The sequence below is a fragment of the Pelophylax lessonae genome (assembly GCF_965119305.1).
Source record: "Pelophylax lessonae genome assembly, chromosome: 6".
Lineage (NCBI taxonomy): Eukaryota > Metazoa > Chordata > Amphibia > Anura > Ranidae > Pelophylax > Pelophylax lessonae.
This window is the reverse complement of record NC_138773.1, coordinates 23,762,814-23,785,365: the sequence shown is the minus strand read 5'-3', so window position 1 is coordinate 23,785,365 and position 22,552 is coordinate 23,762,814. Positions and strand designations below refer to the sequence as shown.

Below are 22,552 nucleotides of genomic sequence, written 5' to 3'. Positions count from 1 at the left end.
AACTGCGCAAATTTAGTGATCCCTCGCATTGCCCACTCCTCATAAGCCGAGCACTGCTGTGCCTGCAGGAACATGGGGTGGTTACGGATAGGTAGATAGCTGGAGAGACGCTGGGGCAACTTAAAGCGTTTCCGCAGCTCCCTCCACGCCATTGCAGTGTCCCTGAGCAGAAGATTGCGTCTCAGAGACACAGGCAAGTCCGCGATCCCGCAGTGCAGCTGTGCTGTTAGATCATAAGGGGCAGCCAACTGCGATTCCAGGGAGAAGTTGGTGTATCTCGATTCGCAGCTCAACCAATCCATACATGATAGTAGCAAGCAGACCACATTATATATGCGGGTGTTCGGAAGGTCCACACCCCCCTCTCGCGTAGATAAGTGTAGCTTAGACATTGAGATTCTGGCCCGTTTCCCCTTCCATAAGAAGAGAGATACAGCTCTATGTAACTTTTTGACGTCAGTATGTTTTAGGAGAAGTGGCAGTTTTTGAAGAGGGTAAAGCAATTTAGGGAAGGTAGCCATTTTGTATAGGTGGCATCTGCCCTTGAACGATAGCGGGAGATCTGCCCAATTCTTCAGTTCGGCTATCATCTTGTCTATAACAGGAGTGAAGTTTAGCCTGTATAAAGAGGACGAGAAGGGCCCTATGTTAACTCCCAAGTAGGTGATGTGGCTTGTGGTGATGCGAAGTGGAGAAGAAGACGCCCATTGTGGGGTTTGCGTGGTGTTCAGGGGGAGTACCTCGCTTTTAGTGAAATTGATGCGGAGGCCCGAGCAATGCCGGTAGTCCGCAAAAATTTGTTGTATGATAGGCAGGTCGTGGCCAGGGTCTGCAGTAAATATCAACACGTCGTCGGCGAACATCGCCGTACGTAGCTCTTCCTGTCCCACCTCAATACCCCCGGAGCTCAGGGTGCGTCAGCATAAATCTGGATAGTGGTTCCAGAGCCAAGTTAAACAGCAGGGGTGACAATGGGCACCCCTGCCTAGTACCTTTAAACAGTTGAAAGGGTTGCGAGGCGTGGCCGGCTACTACCACCTGAGCTGCGGGGGAGGCGTACATGGTCCTGATCATGTGTAGGAAGGGGCCCCGAGAAGCCGAAGCAGGACAACACCTTATCTAGCCATTGTATATTAACATTATCAAAAGCCTTTTCGGCATCTAGGGTGATAATGGCTGCCTGGTTGTTTGGGTTCAGTCTTGAGACCTCAAGTGCCAGTAGGACCTTCCTTATATTAGATGTTGCTGACCTGCCTTTGGTGAATCCTGCTTGGGCAGGATGTATGAGCGTGGGAAGTATGAGCGCCAGTCTACCTGCGATAATCTTGGAGAGCAGTTTGGAGTCTATGTTCAATAGGGAAATAGGCCTATATGATCCCGGGTCTCTGGGGTCCTTACCCTTTTTATATATCAGCTTGATATGGGCTTGGTAGCCCGTGGGCAGATAGGGGTGACCAGTCAAAATGTGGTGGAAGACTGACTGGAGGGTAGGTGCGAGTAGGTCCCTAGCCAGTTTGTAGAACTCGGGAGTGTAGCCATCAGGCCCAGGAGATTTCCCGGGTGACAGCCCTTGAATGGTGTCACGCACTTCCTCCAATGTTATCGGAGCGTTCAGAGATGCCAGTTGATCAGTAGTTACCTTGGGGAGGTCAACCGAGGACAGCCAGCGAGAGGCCACGGCCTCGTCGCAGGGTTCGTGGCTATACAGTGAGGTGTAGAAGTCCGCAAATACCCTATTGATGTCTGAAGGGGAGTCTACCAGGTTGCCGTCTGAGTCTCTCAGGGAGGTGACGTGGGTAGGTGTAAAGGGGGCCCGGCATAGGGAGGCTAGTAGCTTTCCAGGTTTGTTCCCAAAGGAGTGATATTTCTACTCCTGCTGGGTTCTACAGAGGCGTTCCCTGGTGTCGGCCCATTTGTCAAAAGCTTCCTTCGCTTTACGCCACACCTCTCTGTGGTCAGGGGTGTTAGCGTGATATAGGGTCGCCTGAGCTTCCCTGAGGGAAGTGCTGGCAGTCACATAGGCTTGTGCGATGCGTTTCTTGTAAGCTGACGCGTAGGAGATGATGCGGCCCCGAAGAACCGCTTTGCCCGTTTCCCATAATAGGGTAGGGGATATAGAGGAGGAGGCATTGGTGTCCATGAATTCCGACCACGCGTCCTGGATGAGCGTGACCACCCCTGGGTCTTTGGCTAGATATGAGGGGAATCGCCAGTGTTTGAAGGAAGGTGCGTGGGCGAATATGGAGATTTCTATCGAGATGGGGGCGTGGTCCGAGATGGCAATGTCGTGTATTTTAGGTGCGCCAGTGTATGGGAGCAGTTTGTCATTCGTCAATGTGTAATCAATCCGCGAAAGTGTACGGTGGGGGTGGGAGAAAAAAGTGAACTCTCTGCCCGTAGGGTTAGACAGACGCCAGGCATCCGTCAAGTGTAGGCTTTCCGTCATATGGAGTAACAGGGGGGAGTGATAGTGGCGTGAGGCAGGTGAAGAGCCTATTGCATGAGACCTATCTTCTGATGGGGACATAAGTTGGTTAAAGTCACCTGCCACCAATAATGGCAGGTGCAGAAAGGGGGCCAAGTCATGAGACAGTGTCTGAAAAAACGTCGTTGAGGGGGTCGTAGGCGCGTACACCCCAGCCACCACCCAGTCTTGATGAGAGTCGGTGAGATGTAGTAGAGCTATACGTCCTTCCTTGTCAAAGTGGGCGTGTTTTACCGTGGCAGTATAGTTCTTATGAATAAGAATTAAGATTCCCGATTTACCTTTAACTGCCGGTGAACCATATACCTGCCCTACCCAAAGTTTTTTCATTCTACAGAAGTCGCTCTCCTCCAAATGGGATTCCTGTAATATGGCTATGTCCGCCCGTAGACGCTTCAGGTGTCTAAGGACGGCCATCCGCTTATGAGGCGACCTGAGACCCTTAACGTTCCATGAGACTACGGTCATGGGGGATCATGTGGGTAGGATTGAGCCGCGAAGCAGTACAGAGCAACAAGGGTAGTGAGACGGTGCCATGTGTAGTATACCAAGGTAGGCAAGTGACCTATACACCATGGGAATGAGTCATTGGATCCTAGCTTACAGGTAGGTACAGGGAAGGGGTAACTTGACCCAACATGGGTCAGAGGAAGGAGGTAAAGGGTGGAAAACCAAAAACATCGGGACTTCACTTTTTTCCTCATGTAGGGAGACATGCTTATGGACAGCGTTACCGGAATCCCTATGATCTACGTCTGGGTCAAACCAAAAGTGTATAGGTTGGATCGACCGCTTAAGCCGGATGGAAGCGATGATCATAGATGCCAAGGGCTAGGGCAAGGCTGGATAACTGTAAGGCTGTGCATAATCGTAACAAAAAGGAATGAATAGCGTCAGAGCAGATAACATAACATTTCATCAAAGATGAATGAACCAATGCAGTAGAACATCTCAAATATCATACGACCTTATGTAGATCCGCAAGGGTGAACGTGAGTGTACAGTTCCGTGTAGTGCGGATCACAAAAGAAATATTGCTGAGAGCATGCAGGTCAGCAATATAGCGTCCCAAACCGTAGGGTGCAGTGGCAGTCGTGGTGTTTGAAGAGCAAACCATTGCCAGCGCTGGTGCCAGCAATGTCCCAAACAACGGTACTAAAGGATAGGATAGAAAAAAGGCATCCAATACTTGAAAAGGGTGTCGTCACACCAAAGGAAGATCAAGGCGCTCAGCGTTGTCTTTGGCGGGACGCAGATCCATTGGTGCAACGCTTTTTCGCCGGGTCTTTCCTCGGGCTGCGTTGTTCTCTAGCCCCCTGCGGGCATTGGGGAGAAGGCGTTGCAGGCATATCCACCTGGATGTTGAAGTGGCGCTCGAGAAAATGCATGGCTTCCTCAGGATACGTGAACGATTTTTGTTCCCCTGACAAGTCCGAGAAACGTAAAGTAGCAGGGTATGCCAAGGTGAATTTAATAGATTTTCGGTATAGTGCTTGGCAAAGCGGCTGAAATGCTTTTCTACGCCTTGTTACCTCCTGCGAGTAGTCTGCAAAGACCAACAACTTGTGGCCATCAACTTGGAACGTTTTTGCGTTGCGGAATGATTTGAGGATGTTTTGCCGATCCATATAGTTCAGATATCTCACTATAACAGGGCGAGGTGTCTTCCTGTCATTGGATGGGGCCCCCAAACGGTGGGCCCTCTCAGCCGTGCATGTGGTATGGATCCCCAGGGCCAAAGGGAGACGATTAGTGACTATGTCCATGAGGGTATCAGCCCCATAGGTTTCAGGGAGGCTTATTATCCGGAGGTTGTTCCTTCGAGAACGGTTCTCTAAATCGTCCAGTTTGTCTAACAAGTATCTCTGGGTCTGTCTGGCTTGTTGGTCCATGGAGAAAGAGCCCTGTAGCTCGTCCTCCACATCAGACAACCTGTGCTCCAATTCCTGCAGTCTGTGGGAGTGATCCCCCAGTTCCTTGCGGATCTGAGCCATTCCTGAGGCTATTGCTTTGTCCACAGCCTCTGTGATTGTGGGCGACAATAGTGCGGCGACAGCCTGGGCTAATGAGGCAATTTGGGTGTCAGGCAGTGGGGATGGAGACTGACCTTGCCGGGCCGTTGAAGATAAAGGCGCGGCATCCGCCATGACGGCCTCGTTGCAGGCCGGAGTTGAAGCCGCGGTCTCGATTGGCGGCGGTGCGGCGGAGCCGTTCGGGCGAAGGTATCGATCCATCCTGCGGTGACACCAGAGGTCCGGGAGTGGGTTGTGCAGTCGAGAGGTTCGTCCAGACTCTTGGAGAGGGTTAAATGTGCGGGTTAGTGCCGGAGCCGGTGTCCCTCACAGCCTCTTACATGGCCGCCGGAACCGGAAGTCTTTTTTTTTTTTTAAAAGGAAAAGGAATTCTTACCAGTCCCGCCGCAGAATACTGCAATAGGATTCAAACTTCACCCATCACGGCGGGCTCCGTCAAAGACCTTCAAGGATCCGGGTCCTCCAGCTGTAGGAGGCCACTCCCTTGGACCTGTAGAGCACCCTGCTGGAATCACCTTGGGTACGTTTAAACCAGGGTTCCATTTCCCAGGGTCCAGCGCCCGAAGGTCACATTACAGGCTAAAACTCGGATCTTCGGTTACCGAGGCTCGGGTACCATCCTTTTAACGCTTAGCCTTTTGAATGGATCCGATAGATTGCCCCTTTTTCTGGGACAATACAAAATCTTGGAGAGCTTTAACAGCCATGACCACCACCTTCAAGACACTTGATAAAAGAAAAGGAATTGGCAGCACTCCAGGTTGAGTCAAAATCCAGGTTTATTGACTGGACATCCAAATATGACAATCGTGACAAGGTAGACGCGTTTCACACACTGACTGTGTGCTTAATCATTACGGTAATGATTTTCACGGAGGCGAGCCAGGGCATGCCCCTGTGGGAGTCATCAGGCAATTACACCACCTTGAGCAGTGAGTCCTTGTCTGTTCACCTTCAAGACACTGGCAAAAAAACTGATGAACTTCCTGTATGGGAGGGGTTATATAGGAGGAACTTTCTGTCTATTGTTTGCCAGTGTCCATTCACCTGAAGGTAGCGTATAAGCCAAATAGTGATTATTACCAGCTCTGTGTCCCGTGATGTACGATAAAGAAATAAATATAAATCATCATCCCTATATTTCAAAACACTATGTACTTAAGTTCCCCTACTCTGGCTGAGCTGAACTGCCGGAAAAATAAGTGATCATTTGTCCTTCTGCTCTTGATCTTTGTTCTAGGCAGGGCTTTTTTTCAGCTGGAACTTGGGGGAACTCAGTTCCACCACCTCTGACTCAGGCCCTCTGCTTCCCGCTTCCATACAAAATACTTGGCACCATAAAATGATACTTGGTTCTGTATTCTCTAAAAAGGGGTGGTACTGGAAGGTGGGTAAGTGGTGGACCCAAGGAATGGTGCTCAGAGGTGGGTAGGGTGGCGAAGTCAAGGGGTGACTCAGAAGGGAGGAGTTCCTGCACCTATTCTTTGAGAAAAGAAGCCCTGGTTCTAGGTGTACTGAAGTAGAGTTGTCACACTGTCTCCTTTATTCTCCACAAGCTTGTGTGTCTATGACATCTCATCTTATTAGTGAGATAAGCCTAGCCAGTTGAGGAGCAAAGGGAAGCCATAAGAAATTGACCTATGGGCCAAGAAGTATAGATCCAGCTCTGATAATATGTATCATAAACATATGAAAAAACTATATATAAGCCAACTATACTTATTCTTGTTGTACAACTCACCTCCCAACTCTTCTCATTGTACATCTGATGGAAACTCTCCCCCATATTGGATTTTTGGCTTTGTTCCTTGCAGGCATTATATTTGGCATTTGCACCACCTTGCCCAATGACAGAAACTGAGGCCTCCACGCTAAGACAGTCCTTCACCTCTTCCAGAGACTTTCCATCCATGGTGACTTGACAGGTCTTAACAGCGTTGACCTCTCGCACTTGGCCTCCTACATCTGCTTGGTTGATAAAATGAGTGCCGTAGGTGGCAATTAGATTTCTGTAGTGAGCTTTAGTGCTGGCATCATAATTTGGTGGCAGAGAGTCCAAGTTCTTCTTTAGAGCTTTGCTCAGTAGACGGAGTTCTGAAAGTCGGAAGCTGGTAAAAGGGACACATTTAGAAAGTTTCAAGAAAAAAACCACAAACTAATATTTCTAATCAGTTTAACGCTGGTATCAGGTGTATACCTGTCGCTTTGTATGGAGAAAGCATTTTGGATGATGCCCACAGTGTTTATTCAGCTTGGCTATACCTGCTTTAACCGCTTGCCGACCGCCGCAAGTACATATACTGCGGCGGTCACTAGCCTGTCACCGGCTTGTGAGCCAATAGCGGGCGAGCGCGCGCCCGCTGAGGCGCGCGCCCGCCCCGGCTGGTTCACTAAGGAGTCCGTGCGTGTGACCGGTGGACCTGATGTCTGCCGGTCACATGCCGATCGTCGGTAGAGAGGGAGAAAGGCAGGCGGCTAATGTAAACAAGCCGCCTGTCATTCTCCCCTGTGTAAAAATGGAGATCAGACGGTTCTACTATGTAGGACCGTTGATCTCTGTTTTTACAGTAGTAGCCATGTCCAATCACAGTTAGAAGCAGGCCCCTAGGACACACTTAACCCCTCCATCTCCAATACAGTTAACCCCTTCCCTGCCAGTGTCATTTTTACAGTAACAGTGCATATGTATAGCACTGATTACTGCAGTAATGTCACTGGTAACCCCAAAAGTGTCAAAAATGTCAGTCCAGGGTCCGATCTGTCTGCCGCAATGTCGCAGTACCGCAAAAAAAATCGCAGATCGCCGCCATTACTTGTTAAAAAAAAAACACCAAAATTGACAAAAATCTTTCCCTTTGTTAGTAAACGCGATAACTTTTGCGCAAATCAATCAAAATACGCTTTTTGCGATTTTTTTTACCAAACATATGTAGCATAAAACAAATTGGCCGAAAATGTTAAAAAATTTTGATTTTTACATTTTTCTGGGGGGAAATTTCATATAAAAAAATGTGAAAAATATTGTTATTTTTGCAAAATTATGCTCTTTTTTTGTTTATAGCGCATGATCAAAAAATCGCACAGGTGATCAAATACCACCAAAAGAAAGCTCTGTTTGTGGGAAAAAAAGGACGTCAAATTCGTTTAGGTACAGCGTCGCATGACCGCGCAATTGTCCGTTAAAGTCACGCAGTAAAAAATCGCAAAAAAAAACCTGGTCAGGAAGGGGGTAAAATCTTCTGGGGCTTAAGTGGTTAATAGGTACTGGGACAGTTGAGTGATTGACTCAATGGGGTTTATTTACTAAAGCTCGAGAGGGCAACATTAGTCCCAATTATGCAGAGAAACCAATCACCTTCTAACCTCAGCTTCTTTAATTAAGCTTTAGCAATAAAACCTGTATGCTAATTGTTTTCTCTGCAGAATTGTGAATAATTTTGCCCTTTCTAAATAAACTCCAATATATCAATATATTGCTATACTGATCAAATTGCCAAAATCTGTTTTATTGGTAGCAAAATCATTTTGCAGCTGGTAAAAAGGTATTTTAAAGTAGTGGGTGGAAGATTTTTTTCTCATAACTTTTACTAGTTTTGTAATGAAAATGTATGTTACATTTGAAGACATACCTGTAATAGACACAACTCAGATGGTGCTTGATGAAGCTGTAACGGTCTGTGCTGGTCTTACTCATACCAAACTGTGCCACTTGGGACTGGGAACCAGCCATTTCCATGTTGGCAGTCACCCCATTGTGGGTGAAGTCTAGACCAGCTTTCCAGTCATTCTTCACATCAGATGCAGAGTCCTCAGCCAGCGATGTTACAGATCGGGAGACCTCACTGCTGATCTTCCTAGAGCAGGATGACTGGGGTCTCCAGTCCGCCATTGCAAGGGGCAGCTTTTGCCAAGTCTTGTTCTTATATGGGTTCTGACAGATAGTGCAGGTTTTGTCCTTTGCGTAAAACGTCTGGAGATCCAGCAGATGAGCCCTGGTCTGCTTCATGGTCACAATATCAAAACCTTGACCAAGAAGATTATGCCCGGGGACAAAACTGAGTTTATTGCATTGTGGTTTCTTGGCAGGTTGGCAAGCGTAGGTGAGTGGGGGGTGAGTTTGGCAGGAGATAGAAGTGGCAAAGCTTAGAAGAACCAGGATGAGCCACATATTCAGTTGTATAGAATATATACCCTGCAGATATGGGATACAAACAAGACCCAAGTTAGATTCCCTGATGATATGCTCTTTATGATTTACTATATATACATATTTTACAGGTTTTTTTTTTATTTTGTATTTTCAAATCATAAAAGATGTCCACTGGAGACTGGTACTAGTGCTACTGCCCCCCTGTTTTATCCAAAGTAATATATGGAGAAGCAACTCCACAGATGGAAAACAGGAAGTAAGCTTCCTGCATTGCTCTGGGCAGGGCTGTATTTTGGCCTAGGCCAACAAGGCCCAGGCATAAGGCGGCACTTTGCAGGGGGGCAGCAAAAAAGCTGCCCCCCCTCCACCTAAGACTCTATTGTTCACTGGTTGCTAGAGTGGCCTCTCTCGTTCCCCCCTCTCTCCTACCCCCCTCTCTCCTACCCCCCTCTCTCTCTCTCACCCCTCCTCTCTCTCTCTCTCTCTCTCTCACCCCCCTCTCTCTCTCACCCCCTTCTCTCTCTCTCACCCCCCCTCTCTCACCCCCCTCTCTCTCTCTCCCCCCCCTCTCGTTCTCTCTCTCATTCATCCCCCTCTCGCTCTCTCTCTCTCTCATCCCCCCTCTCGCTCTCTCTGTCTCTCATCCCCCATCTCGCTCTCTCTGTCTCTCATCCCCCCTCTCGCTCTCTCTCTCATCCCCCTCTCGCTCTCTCTCTCATCCCCCCTCTCGCTCTCTCTCATCCCCCCTCTCGCTCTCTCTGTCTCTCATCCCCCCTCTCGCTCTCTCTGTCTCTCTTCCCCCCTCTCGCTCTCTCTCATCCCCCCTCTCTCTCTCTCTCATCCCCCCTCTCGCTCTCTCTCTCATCCCCCCTCTCTATCTCTCTCTCTCTCATCCCCCCTCTCGCTCTCTCTCTCTCATCCCCCCTCTCGCTCTCTCTCTCTCATCCCCCTCTCGCTCTCTCTCTCTTTCATTCCCCCTCTCGCTCTCTCTCTCATCCCCCCTCTCGCTCTCTCTCTCATCCCCCCTCTTGCTCTTTCTGTCTCTCATCCCCCCTCTCGCTCTCTCTGTCTCTCATCCCCCCTCTCGCTCTCTCTCATCCCCCCTCTCTCTCTCTCTCTCATCCCCCCTCTTGCTCTCTCTCTCTCTCATCCCCCCTCTCGCTCTCTCTCTCATCCCACCTCTCGCTCTCTCTCTCTCATCCCCCCTCTCGCTCTCTCTCTCTCATCCCCCCTCTCGCTCTCTCTGTCTCTCATCCCCCCTCTCGCTCTCTCTGTCTCTCGTCCCCCCTCTCGCTCTCTCTCTCATCCCCCCTCTCGCTCTCTCTCTCATCCCCCCTCTCGCTCTCTCTCTCTCATCCCCCCTCACCCTCCCCCTCTCTCTCCCTCACCCACCCCCCCCTCTCGTGAGATCTCAGGGATTCATGTTGGGACTTGTAGTGCTTCAATTTTGGAGGGAGCCACATCCGTTAAGAAAGGAGTGGGGCAAATTTACATAGGGGGGTGCCCAATTTTAGTCTTGCCTAGGGCAGCACAAAACCAAGATACACCACTGGCTCTGGGCTTCATCCAGATTGGAAGTTTGGGAGAATCTCTTCAATGAGGTCACATATAGCAATCATAAAAGCTCATTCTCCCTGCTGATTGGATTATTTACTAGCAATTTAAAAGTACTTAGTATGGCTTTTAGGGGGAACCCAATGCAACGAACCTTGTCCCCATGTTGATGGGAAGAAGGACATTTTCCCCATAACCCTGGCCCTGTGGTTGTTGGGAGTCTATCAAAATCTGGAAACTCACTTTAACAATAAGGGGACACACAGATACTACCCCTAATGTGAATGAGTAAAGGATACGTAATACCCATACCCATACACCAAAAAAGTGAACAGTAATTAAACACACAATTTCACAAAAGAAATCCTTGTATTTAAAAAATGACGTAGATCGTTATAAATCCCATTCATCGACAAAAGCCAAGGAGAAAAACAGGTAACCCTAACGTAACGCTGGGCACATGCAATATAAGAGATGAGGCGGAGACAATAGTGACATAATCGCCTAAATATGGCAATGGCAATGGCAATGGCAATATTTGGTCAATGGATTTGCCCAAATACGGCCTTATTACCATATTTGGGCAATAATCCCCCCCCCCCCCCATACATTCTCCTTTGCTTATATGCCTGCATATGTGTAAGCAAATGGGGCCACGTGAAGTCAGTGACTGCTGAGGATTCAGAAGGTTCCTGCAACCGATGCGTTCTTAGCAACCGCTGATGTTGCTCCTGCCCTCTTAATTACATGGCCAGGGGTTCCTGTTGGGAATCCCTATCCCTCCTGTTTACTATGTATGCACCATTTCCCCAAACTCGTTGTTGGGGAAAGCCAGACATTACATCACTACTATTACCCTGACACACTCAGCAGGACTATAAGTTCTACTATACCTTTCTCCAGCATGCATGCATACCAGTTGTGTTTTTTTATGTAGTAATCTCAGCTGCTGGTGCATGTAGGCACAGGCAATATCAGCACGTTCCTGTGTAGTCTGATACCTGGAGAATTCATTAAAGGGTGCCTCCTCAGGACAATTCAAGGGAGCAGAGCCACTCTAACTGTTCCTCCATTGAAAATGCATGTAAATTCATTCTGTGCGAATGGGGCAAAAAATCTTTACAGACTATATTCGCTGCAATTCCAATGTGTGAATGCTGAAAATACCGCACTATGACCTCTAGATGGCAAAAGTATCATAGGAAATATGTAAGCTCCTCATCGCCATCTAGTGGCCATAATGTGGTATGGCCACTTGATAAAGGTAACTATCGTAGGAAATTAGTATGTTCCATAGCATCAGCTAATGGCCATAAAGCAGTAACGGCACTCAATGGTTCTAACTATCATAGGAAATAAGTAAACTCCTCACCATCTAGTGACCAAAATTCAGTTTCTTGACAGACTCCATGGCAGTATATGTTCAGGTTAGCCTCGCCTCCTCTTCTACCCTATAGGACCCCACTCCCATCAATCTTTGCTCCCTTTCAGCATCTGTGTTCCTTTTTTGACCTCCTCTGGAGCACCCGGATGATGAAGTGCCTATGGACGTCACGTGGGTGCCCACAAGAGAGGAAGAGGAGGGGAGTTCAGAGGGAGATGTGTATGGAAAAATTGTGCGCAGGATCTGTGATCAAAATAAAGCTGCAACCTTAGAACCAAATGGGGATAAACTTATGTATAGAAAATCAGGTGCGCTAAATTTATATGTGTCACAAGTCAAAAGTGGAATTGACACTATATGAAGTGTCACTCACACTTCTGGGGTGTGTGCCTGGTTTATTATACAGTAATAATTGTATGTGCACTGTGAATGGATGTGCATAAGGGTGCAGGAAATGTCTGTGTTCCGTGATGATCAACACTCGAATTACAATTAAGAATACAAGTTTGGGTAGGAATGTTCGCAAACACAGATGCAAGTGATAAATAAAATATCCAAAAACATACAAAAAAGGCAATAACCCTCAACGGGGTTGTGACAAGTGGTGGATAAGAAAATCCACAAACATAGATACAGGTGATAAAAAAAATATCTACAAATAAATGGAAAAAACAATAACCCTCAGCGGGGTTGTAACACTCAATTCAAAGTGATAACACCACTGTGAAATGTGCAAAGAAAAGGGGAAGTGTCTCTGGTCCCAATTAAATTCCCACAGGGATGTGGAGAAATCCAAAGGGAAAAAATCCTCTTGAGACTGTCAGGTGCAGAAAGATCCGACCACCTTAATGGGGACTAGCCCCTTACCAGAATGAAGAAAATATAAGGGCGTTCGTATCAGCTCAGATGTGAAGTAGATGCTCAGGAGGGGGAGTGGATCACTCAGATAGGGGGGGTTCAGCCTCTTACCAGATCTTGTAAACAGCAGGGCTGGTATATGCACTCCTATCAGGGGCGTAACTACAGGGGTTGCAGGGGTTGCAGTTGCAACCTGGCCCCATGCTCTAGGGGGCCCTGTGCGGCTCCCCTGTACACCTGGATAGGAGGAGTGGCGGGGGCAGCATGTAGAGAAACCACTGCCCTCCTTTTTCCTCCTGTAGCTGCAGGAGGAAAATGGAGGAGATTGGTTCCTCTGTATGCTGCCCCTGCCACTCCTCCTATCCAGTTCACTTGTGTTCTGCTGTCTCTGGGCCCCTGTGTGCTCCCCTGGTCCCCCCCCCCCTACTGTGCTGCCCCCCCCCCCCCACTGAGCTCTCTACCCTCTCCTGCCGGCTGCTGCAGGGGTTGTGTCACAATAGAGAGCCAGGAAGGGGTCGGTAAATATGTTATTTACCAGCTCCTTCCTTTTCTGAATGGACAGAGTCATAGTCAGTCACATTGTAAAAAAATAAAATAAAATGATAAAAAATAATACAATTAAAATACCAAAAAAAATAAAAACGACTGACACCAGTGGGTGAACTTCCAGGATCACAAGGGTCACACTTGCGACCGGGCCCTGGCATTCCACCACCATGGGGAGGCCCCAAGATGGCAGGAAGGGGGCCCACTGCAGAACTTGTGAAAGGGTCCCGCTGTGGGACCGTAACAAAGGGCCCCGCAACGAGAGTAAAGGGCCCCAGGATCAGTGGGAAGAGTCCCAGGCTTCAAGGGAAGGGCCCCGGCCAGGTGTCCAGGGGGCCCTTCATGGTTTCCTGCATCGGGGCCCTGAAGGTTCTAGTTACGCCTCTGACTCCTATACTGGTGGGTCCCCTCAATCCTGGCTGTCCACACTCTGGGCAGTAATTCTCTGTAGCCAAGGTGAAGTCTCCCAGATGTATCTCACAAAGACAGAAGCCAGACCATAGTGCAGTACCACTGACAATTTATTGTAAACACAATAAGGGTGCACTTACATTTGGCAGTCTTACTAGATCGCATAAAGACAACTACCGGTACGAGAGAGGCCGTGGCCGCCTGCAGCGCGGTCCGCGGTGACTGATGATGACGATGCGCTCCTCTCTGACGCGTTTCCTCCTAAAGTGGACTTCCACATCTCAATGCGTCTCATCCGGTCCCAGAAATAACATGGCAGTGTGATTGCACTCCTAGGTCCACACTGCCATGTTATTTCTGGGACCGGATGAGACGCATTGAGATGTGGAAGCACCACCCGATATCCCCAGCATTTGTTTGATCCAATGCCTGTTTTTTTCCTGCTAAATGTAAGTGTATCTACCTTATTTCAATAAATATTGCCGGGAACGTACTTCACTATATTGGCCATTCCTTTACTTTACACTGCTGAGGAACGCGGGGCTGGCTAAGGATTCTGAAGTTATATATTATACTGGCGATTGCAAGATGGATCCTCCAGGAGGGCTCTAATCTACTCTGGAATATTGGCTTCTGATGAATATCATTCTGCTTACACTGACCCCCTATAACTAAGGGGTCGGTGATTTCTGGTAAGCCTTTTCATACATTGGGTGTCCATGTGGTGAAGGGATTGAAGATCTGGTTGTGTGTGGAAGAATCCTTTGGAGACTGCACTGAAGTCTGTTGGTGCATGGGACTCTATATGCGATTTTTTCACTTATTGCTGCTGCACTTTATATTTATTTTCACTGTGCATGGGACTTTATATGTGATTTATTTCACTTATTGTTGTTGAACTTTATATTCACCACTGTTAATGCACTTTATATTTATATTTATATCAATTGTTATTAGTGATTTATTTTTAATATATATACTATTACCCGTTAATGGTTCACTTTAATAAAACACTACACTTAGTGCACTTTAGATGAGCGCGGCTCTGTACACCTCTATAGGAGAGATCAGCAGTTTCAGCTAAGCTACAACCCCGATCTTTCTGTGCCTGTCACAGAACCCTTCCCCCCCACACACACACACACACAGTCAGTAAGCACTTTAAGCATAAATTTAACCTCATTGATCACCCCCCAGTATTAACCCCTTCCCTGCCAGTGTCATTTATATAGTAACAGTGCATATTATTTAGCACTGATTACTGTATTAGTGTCACTGGTCCCCAAAAATGTTAGTTAGGGGTCCGATCTGTCTGCCGCAATGTCTTAATCCCGCTAAAAATGGCTGATCGCCGCCATTACTAATAAAAATAAATAAATACAAGTCCAAAAATCGATCCCGTAGTTTGTAAACGCTATCACTTTTGTGCAAACCAATTAAAATACGCTTTTTGTGATTTTTTTTTTTTTTTTTTTTTTACCAAAGATATGTAGCAGAATACAAATTGGCCTAAACTGATGAAAAAAATTAAATTTTTAAATTTTTTTTATTGGGAATGTTTTATAGCAGAAAGTAAAAAATGTGGCGTTTTTTTTTTTTTTTTCAAAATTGTCGCTCTTATTTTTTTGTTAGAGCAAAATCTAAAAACCGCTTAAAAACCATTAGGCTCCTTTCACACGGCCGCTCCGTGTGTCCGCAAATCATCCCATCTGTTTGCGGATGATTTGCGGACATAATGTAAGTGAATGGCACTGCGGGTGTCAGGGGAATACCATCCGCTGACATCCGATTTTCTTCCTGTCAGTTCTGTTCCGTTTTTATGAATGGAACAGAACCCTATTTTTTCTTCCGTGTAAAAAACGGAAAGGAAGGAAAATCGGATGTCAGCGGTGTCATCCGCTGACATCCGCAGTGCCATATACTTACACTATGTCCGCATATCATCCGCAAACGGATGGGATGATATGCGGGCACACGGAGCGGATGACAGAAATGTGGAAAAAAAAAAAGTCCCGCAGCGGAGCTTTCACACGGAGCGGCCGTGTGAAAGGAGCCTTACTAGTAAAAAATTAAATAAATACAAATATCCCGTAGTTTGTAGATGTGATAACTTTTGTGCAAACCAATCAATATACAGTACACTTATTGGGATTTTTTTTTTTTTTTTCACCAGAAAAGTATCGAATGTAGCAGAATACATGTTGGTCTAAATTGGTGAAGAAATTTTATTTTTTTAATTTTTTACATTTTTTTTTAATAGGAAATGTTTTAGAGCAGAAAGTAAAAAATATTGTTTTTTTTTTTTTTGTTTGTGTTTAAAATGCAAACAATAAACACCCCAGAGGTGATCAAATACCACCAAAAAAATCTCTATTTGTGGGGAAAAAAGGACATCAGTTGTTTTTGGGTACAGCGTCGCACGGCAGCACAATTTTCCATTAAAGTAACGCAGTTAGTAAAATGGCCTGGTCATTAACCACTTTACCGCTGCTCACTAGAGCTCTACTGCGGCAAAGTGGCTCGATAACGTCTGGCGACGTAGACCTACGTCGCCAGACATTCCCCTCTCGCTCCCGCTGTATTCAATCACAGCGGGAGTCGGGCCAGGGAAGGAGCGGCGGCGATCACCGCTGCTCTTCCCCGATCGCCGGGGATCGAGTGTGGAGGTCCGCCCACTTGTGTAAATAAAGCGGGCGGATCTCCTAAGTGACAGGCAGGGTCAGATTGCAGGATTCAGCATAGCTGAACCTGTGATCTGTCCCTGTGTCACTCAGTCCCCTCCCCCTACACACATTAGTAAGCACCAGGCATACATTAACCCCTTGATCACCAATAAAAATTAACCCCTTCCCTGCCAGTGTCATTTTTACAGTAACAGTGCATATGTATAGCACTGATTACTGCAGTAATGTCACTGGTACCCCCAAAAGTGTCAGAAATGTCAGTCAAGGGTCCGATCTGTCCGCCGCAATGTCGCAGTCCCGCAAAAAAAATTGCAGATCGCCGCCATTACGCGTTAAAAAAAAAACACCAAAAACGACAGAAATCTTTCCCTTTGTTAGTAAACGCAATAACTTTTGCGCAAACCAATCAAAATACGATTATTGCGATTTTTTTTTACCAAAAATATGTAGCAGAAAACAAATTGGCCTAAAATGATAAAAAATTTTGATTTTTTACATTTTTTTGGGGGGGGGGGGGGGGGGGGAATTTCATATAAAAAAAAATGTGAAAAATATTGTTATTTTTTCAAAATTGTCGCTATTTTTTTGTTTATAGCGCAAAAAGTAAAAATCACACAGGTGATCAAATACCACCAAAAGAAAGCTCTGTTTGTAGGGAAAAAAATGACGTAAATTTTGTTTGGGTACGGTGTTGCATGACCGCGCAATTGTCAGTTAAATTCGCACAGCGCCGAATCGCAAAAAGTGGCCTGGACGTAAGACAGCAAAATCCTCCGGTGGTAAAGTGGTTAAGGGGGTAAAACCTTCTGGGTCTAAAGTGGTTAATAAAACCACCTAGTTCAGTAAAAGAATGAAATCTGATAGAGCTGCTTCTGGATTTTGGGAATATCCCTAAATATTGCATCTACTATATCTACAGAATGTTATCTTTTTTGGAATATGGAAATCCTAATTAAAGGTCTTAAAGGGAACAAAATTTGGATCAGGCAATAACAGAAGATCAAAAACATAAAACATTAGGATTAATATAAAATAATAAAGTGTCTGTGGATTCAAAAGTAAAATAAAATTAATTTTAAGATATTAGCTAGGTCAGCTTTTAGAACAGTTACCCCAGAGGAACCTTTGAAATAATCATCAAGTTTAGGGGAACCTCTGCTAAATCTGTTTCTTTGGAGGTAAGTGGGAAAATGCCCCTTATATTGGGGGCAAGTGGACAGTATGCCCCCCTGACAGTGGTGATTAGGATGATACCTTTATAAAAAGCTAAATAGATCATTGGTTTCTTCCAGCCGGCTCTGCCAAGTAGTGTTGGTTCCAGAACTTCGCAGACACCTTTAAATGAGAGGACAATCAGCTACAGCTCAAGGAACCTCAGGAGGAACCCTGGTAGAGAATGGCTGAGCTAAGTGGAATTATGTATAGGAATAGGGAAAGCATGCAGTATAAATGGAACGCACACTCATATATGGCACAAATGCCGAATTATACAAGCATACTGGAGGACAATTGCGGAAATGTCTCTACAAATTTGTAGAGTTGCAATCTGTTTGGACCCTCGGCAATGTCTCTTTTATAAATAAATTAAATTTGATACATATAGTAAAAAACATATATATGCCATTATTATTATTATTATTATTATATAGTATTTATATAGCGCCGACAGTTTACGCAGCGCTTTACAACTTGAGGGTGGACAGTACAAACACAATACACTTTAATACAGCAGGAATCAGAGGGCCCGGCTCGTTAGAGCTTACAATCTAAGATATATGTCACAAATAACAGTAGCGCAAGGATGTTGTCCACAAACCTGGCACGAAGGCTAAGACCTATATACACAATAAAATCATATAAAGTGACCTTATAGTTAAGTTCTCAACCCAAAAATAGTCCATAAAGTCCATGAACTCTAAATAGATGCAAATAATCTTCAAGGAGTAGAAATAATCTGTGATATTAGGGGGGGGGGGGCACCCCACTCTCCACCACCACAGAGCCGGGATAATAGCTGGATGGAACACTCATCAAATGACCATGCCCCCCCCCCCACTCTCATGGATCAGGCACACAATGCATGGATACCAAGAAGCATAACTCCACCGGACCGCCACAGACACCCCTTTGGATAATGTAACTCCCGTGTATGGAAAAAAAAGAAATGCTCCACTAGTGTGATAACGTTTCCACATGCAGGGGAGGACTGGGCCAGGAGGCAGGGGGGCATTTGCCCCCTGGGCTGCTCTGATGCCACGTAAAAAGGCTGCACTGCTTCTGCCACAGACATGCCACAGAGAGTCCTGGTGAAGAGAAGTAAAAGTCCCTGCCGCTGACCTACTAAGTGCGGGTTGAAGACAAGGACAAAGCACAGGCCGCCCCCCAGCATAGATGTTGTAAACTGTGTCTGAGCCAAGGCCGGTTCCATGCCCCACTGGAGACTCTTCTGCCTCGGCCAGCCCCAACTGAGCTGTCCCAGCTCCCCCCAACCTCCCCCTGCTGGCCAGGAACCCGGATTCAGCTGGTAAGTAGAGAGTATCTGGAGCAGGGCTTCAGCCTGGAATAGGGGTCAGGAGGAGGATTGGGAGAGTGGGAGGGGGATGAAGGAGAGTAGGAGGGGGCCGAGTTGCTGCACCATGGGCCTCTGGTTTGTACTTGCCCCCTGGGCCGAAGGTTGCAAGTCTGCCCCTGTCCACATGGTTTATTAAAACAATCCCACACAATGCACTCACTTGTTCATGAGAAGATTATCACATAGAAACCATATTCCAACATCCAACTGGAGCTGTGGATATCCTTCGGAGCAACTCTCTACTTGGCGTGGAGCCAGTGTAAGCGTCCGAAGGATATTGATGGGGAAAATATCCCTCATCAATATCCTTAGGATGGATATTAAACATTTTATTTATCAAACATGTATTTATGATTAAGCAGATATAATGGATGTATATATTGTGAGAAGTCAGATTGTATAACAGTTGTTGTCTTCAAAAGCCATTTATACCTCCTGTTGTTAGATGGCTATCTAGGCTTTTGAAGACCTGTCCAGTTGTTTACTGGAAGTAACAAACCTTTGTGAACAACTATTCCGCATTTCAATCAAGATGTGACTTCAAAGAAACTTTAGATAGATAGGTGCCACCCTCTTCAGAATGTATAAATTGTAATACAAGTCCTTAGGAAGTTAGAGCCATGTTTATTAAGCCAACAGAATGTAATGTGATTGACTTGCTCTCCAAACATGTCTTCCTATCTACATGTTTGTCTAAATAAATATAATTTTCAATCTGGCTTCAACAGTCAAAATGTTACTGAAACCCATGAGTTTTGGGGTTTCCCTTACAATATCCACAGCTCTGGTTGGATGTTGGAATATGGTTTCTATGTGATAATCTTCTTATAAAGTGAGTGCATTGTGTGGGATTGTTTTAATAAACCATGTGGAAACATTATCACATTAGTGGAGCATTTCTTTTTTCCATACACGGGAGTTACATTATCCCAAGGGGTGTCTGTGGCGGTTCGGTGGAGTTATGCTTCTTGGTATCCATGCGTTGGGTGCCTGATCCACGAGAGGGGGGGGGGGGGGCATGGTCATTTGGTGAGTGTTCCATCCAGCTATTATCCCGGCACTGTGGAGGAGGAGAGTGCCCCCCCCCAATATCACAGATTATTTCTGCTCCTTGAAGATTATTTCCATCTATTTAGAGTTTATGGACTTTATAGACTATTTTTGTTTTGAGAACTTAACTGCTCTTTTATGATGCAACATGTTTAAGAAAGAACTATAGAAGCTCAACGATACCACACTTGTTGAATACAGCCATAGATGATACAATTTTGTTTCCTTCCACCACAAGTGGAAGGAAGGAAGATCTCTCGATTCTCATTTTCCCCATCTACGCTAATTGCAAAGCTATTGTGTTCTCCCAGTGGGGGGGTTATGCGAGGAGCAGGTCCCGGCCTCGAGATTACACAGTGATTACTGCTTGCCGCTATAGCGGCTGGCAATAATTGCATGAAAAGCCCGACATGCTTGTTGTACCCAAGTTGAATCGATGGATCAACTTTGGGTTCAATCAGCCAGCCGATACAAGGTTCTAATCTCCAGCCAGTCCCTGCTGAAAGGGTTGAGATTTGAACCGTCTACGGTCAAGATTCAAAACGTCTATGGCCGAGATTCAAACCATCTATGGCCGAGATTCAAGCCATCTATGGCCGAGATTTGAACAGTCTATAGCCGAGATTGGAACCATCTATGGCCGAGATTTGAACCGTCTATGGCCGAGATTCGAACCATCTATGGCTGATATTTGAACAGTCTATAGCCGAGATTCGAACCATCTATGGCCAAGATTTGAACCGTCTATAGCCGAGATTCGAACCATCTATGGCTGAGATTTGAACCGTCTATGGTCAAGATTCAAACCGTCTATGGCCGAGATTTGAACAGTCTATAGCCGAGATTCTAACCATCTATGGCCAGCTTAAAGAAATGATACCTAAATATTGGAGGAAGGATAAATCACCAACAATTGTGGAGTGGCCAATGGAGGACTTGGTAAATATTCATCAAGATACTTGTGATAAGTTTTATAAAATTACAATTACTCTCATTGGCGGACTCAAAAGATATAAATCACATAATACCAATCCTCAGAGACAACATCCCATTATCACTCTATATAAAACAAAAGACCATCTAATGGGGGTGACGACAAAAAGCAGGGGCAGAATTACATCATTACTCTGCTGGGACAATGGAACTTGAACAGGCAGAATTCTCCCATGGTGGAACCAAACCTGAACCCCATCCCTAATGGTCACTAATGGGTGGGAATAGGAGGACAGAAGGACTTACCTGGAGTGGAGGTTCTGGATGTCAGTTCTCTGATATGATCTCAGTGCTGAACACTTTGACACTGGAGGAGTCTGAATGTTTTATATGTGTGTGTTGGGGGGGAGGGGGGGTGGGTCACATCTTATCACCTTCTGAAATAGGGAACAAATCATCTGACAGTCCTACCAAGAAATCCCACCACAGATCTACACATTTCTGTAGCCTCCAACACCCAGCCAGTGTCAAAAAATGACTTCTCAGTATCTGTTCTAATTCTGTATGTATAGACTCTGCACAGTACCACTTCTCCTGTCCTGTATGCTGGATGTAATTCTCAGTATCTGTTCTTATTCTGTATGTATGGACTCTGCACAGTACTACTTCTCTTATCCTGTATGCCGGGTGTAATTCTCAGTATCTGGTTTTATTTTGCGTGTATGGACTCTGCACAGTACCACTTCTCTTGTCCTGTATGCTGGGTGTAATTCTCAGTATCTGTTCTTATTCTGTATGTATGGACTCTGCACAGTACCACTTCTCCTGTCCTGTATGCCGGGTGTAATTCTCAGTATCTGTTCTTATTCTATATGTATGGACTCTGCACAGTACCACTTCTCCTGTCCTGTATGCCGGGTGTAATTCTCAATATCTGTTCTTATTCTGTATGTATAGACTCTGCACAGTACCACTTCTCCTGTCCTGTATGCCGGGTGTAATTCTCAGTATCTGTTCTTATTCTGTATGTATGGACTCTGCACAGTACCACTTCTCCTGTCCTGTATGCCGGGTGTAATTCTCAGTATCTGTTCTTATTCTATATGTATGGACTCTGCACAGTACCACTTCTCTTGTCCTGTATGTTGGGTATAATTCTCAGTATCTGTTCTTATTCTGCGTGTATGGACTGCACAGGGGCAGATGTTAAAATAAAGAAATTTTGTAAGTACCATATTATGGCCACTAGATGGAGCCAAGGAGCATATTAAATATTTATTTATTAAGGGTACTTGTATAGCGCCGTCAATTTAGGCAGCTCTTTCCATATATTTCATACATTCACATCAGTCTCTGCCCTCAAGGAGCTTACAATCTAAAGTCCCTAACTCACATTCATACATACACATACTAGGGCCAATTTAGACAGGAGCCAATAACCCTACCAGCATGTCTGAAGTGTGGGAGGAAACATATACTGTATGTCTTTGTTACAAGAGATACAATGCAACCAGAAGGTCACAATAACCACCAGGCTACACACATATAACAAATAAAAGAGAGGAAAAATAAAAACAGCCATATTTTTTAAGATGTTTTTTGCTGAAAATCATCAATGCCTGGCTGTCTCTGGCTTTGCATACTTTGAGTTATTGCATTGAACAAGCATGCAGGCAGTGAGGGCAAAGTCAGAACTCCATATATAAAACATTTTTCTACGGCATTGACTGACGAATTGCAGAATACTTTTTTTGTAGAGTATTGCAAATAAAAGGTCACAATTAGCCCCATTAAAACCAATATAACGAAGCCCCCTGCATTACATAAAAACTGCCAGTAGATGGCACTAGTACTCAGAGAGAGCAGACATGAGATTGTGAAATCAGAAAGTC

At 45.7% G+C, this 22,552-nt stretch overlaps 1 protein-coding gene across 1 annotated transcript in view; it reads right to left on the bottom strand.

Annotated features, from left to right (window-relative positions):
- The window catches only part of LOC309558884 (perforin-1-like), a 30,225-nt gene extending 9,210 nt beyond the window's left edge, over positions 1-21,015 (bottom strand). Inside the window, exons 1-3 of the mRNA XM_082261974.1 lie at positions 20,967-21,015; positions 8,148-8,710; positions 6,260-6,626 (exon numbers count right to left, since the gene is read on the bottom strand). Of these exons, the coding sequence (XP_082118100.1) occupies positions 6,260-6,626; positions 8,148-8,686 (906 nt within the window). The 5' untranslated portion in view covers positions 8,687-8,710; positions 20,967-21,015. The remainder of the gene's footprint in view (positions 1-6,259; positions 6,627-8,147; positions 8,711-20,966) is intronic.
- Positions 21,016-22,552: the final 1,537 nt, after the last annotated feature.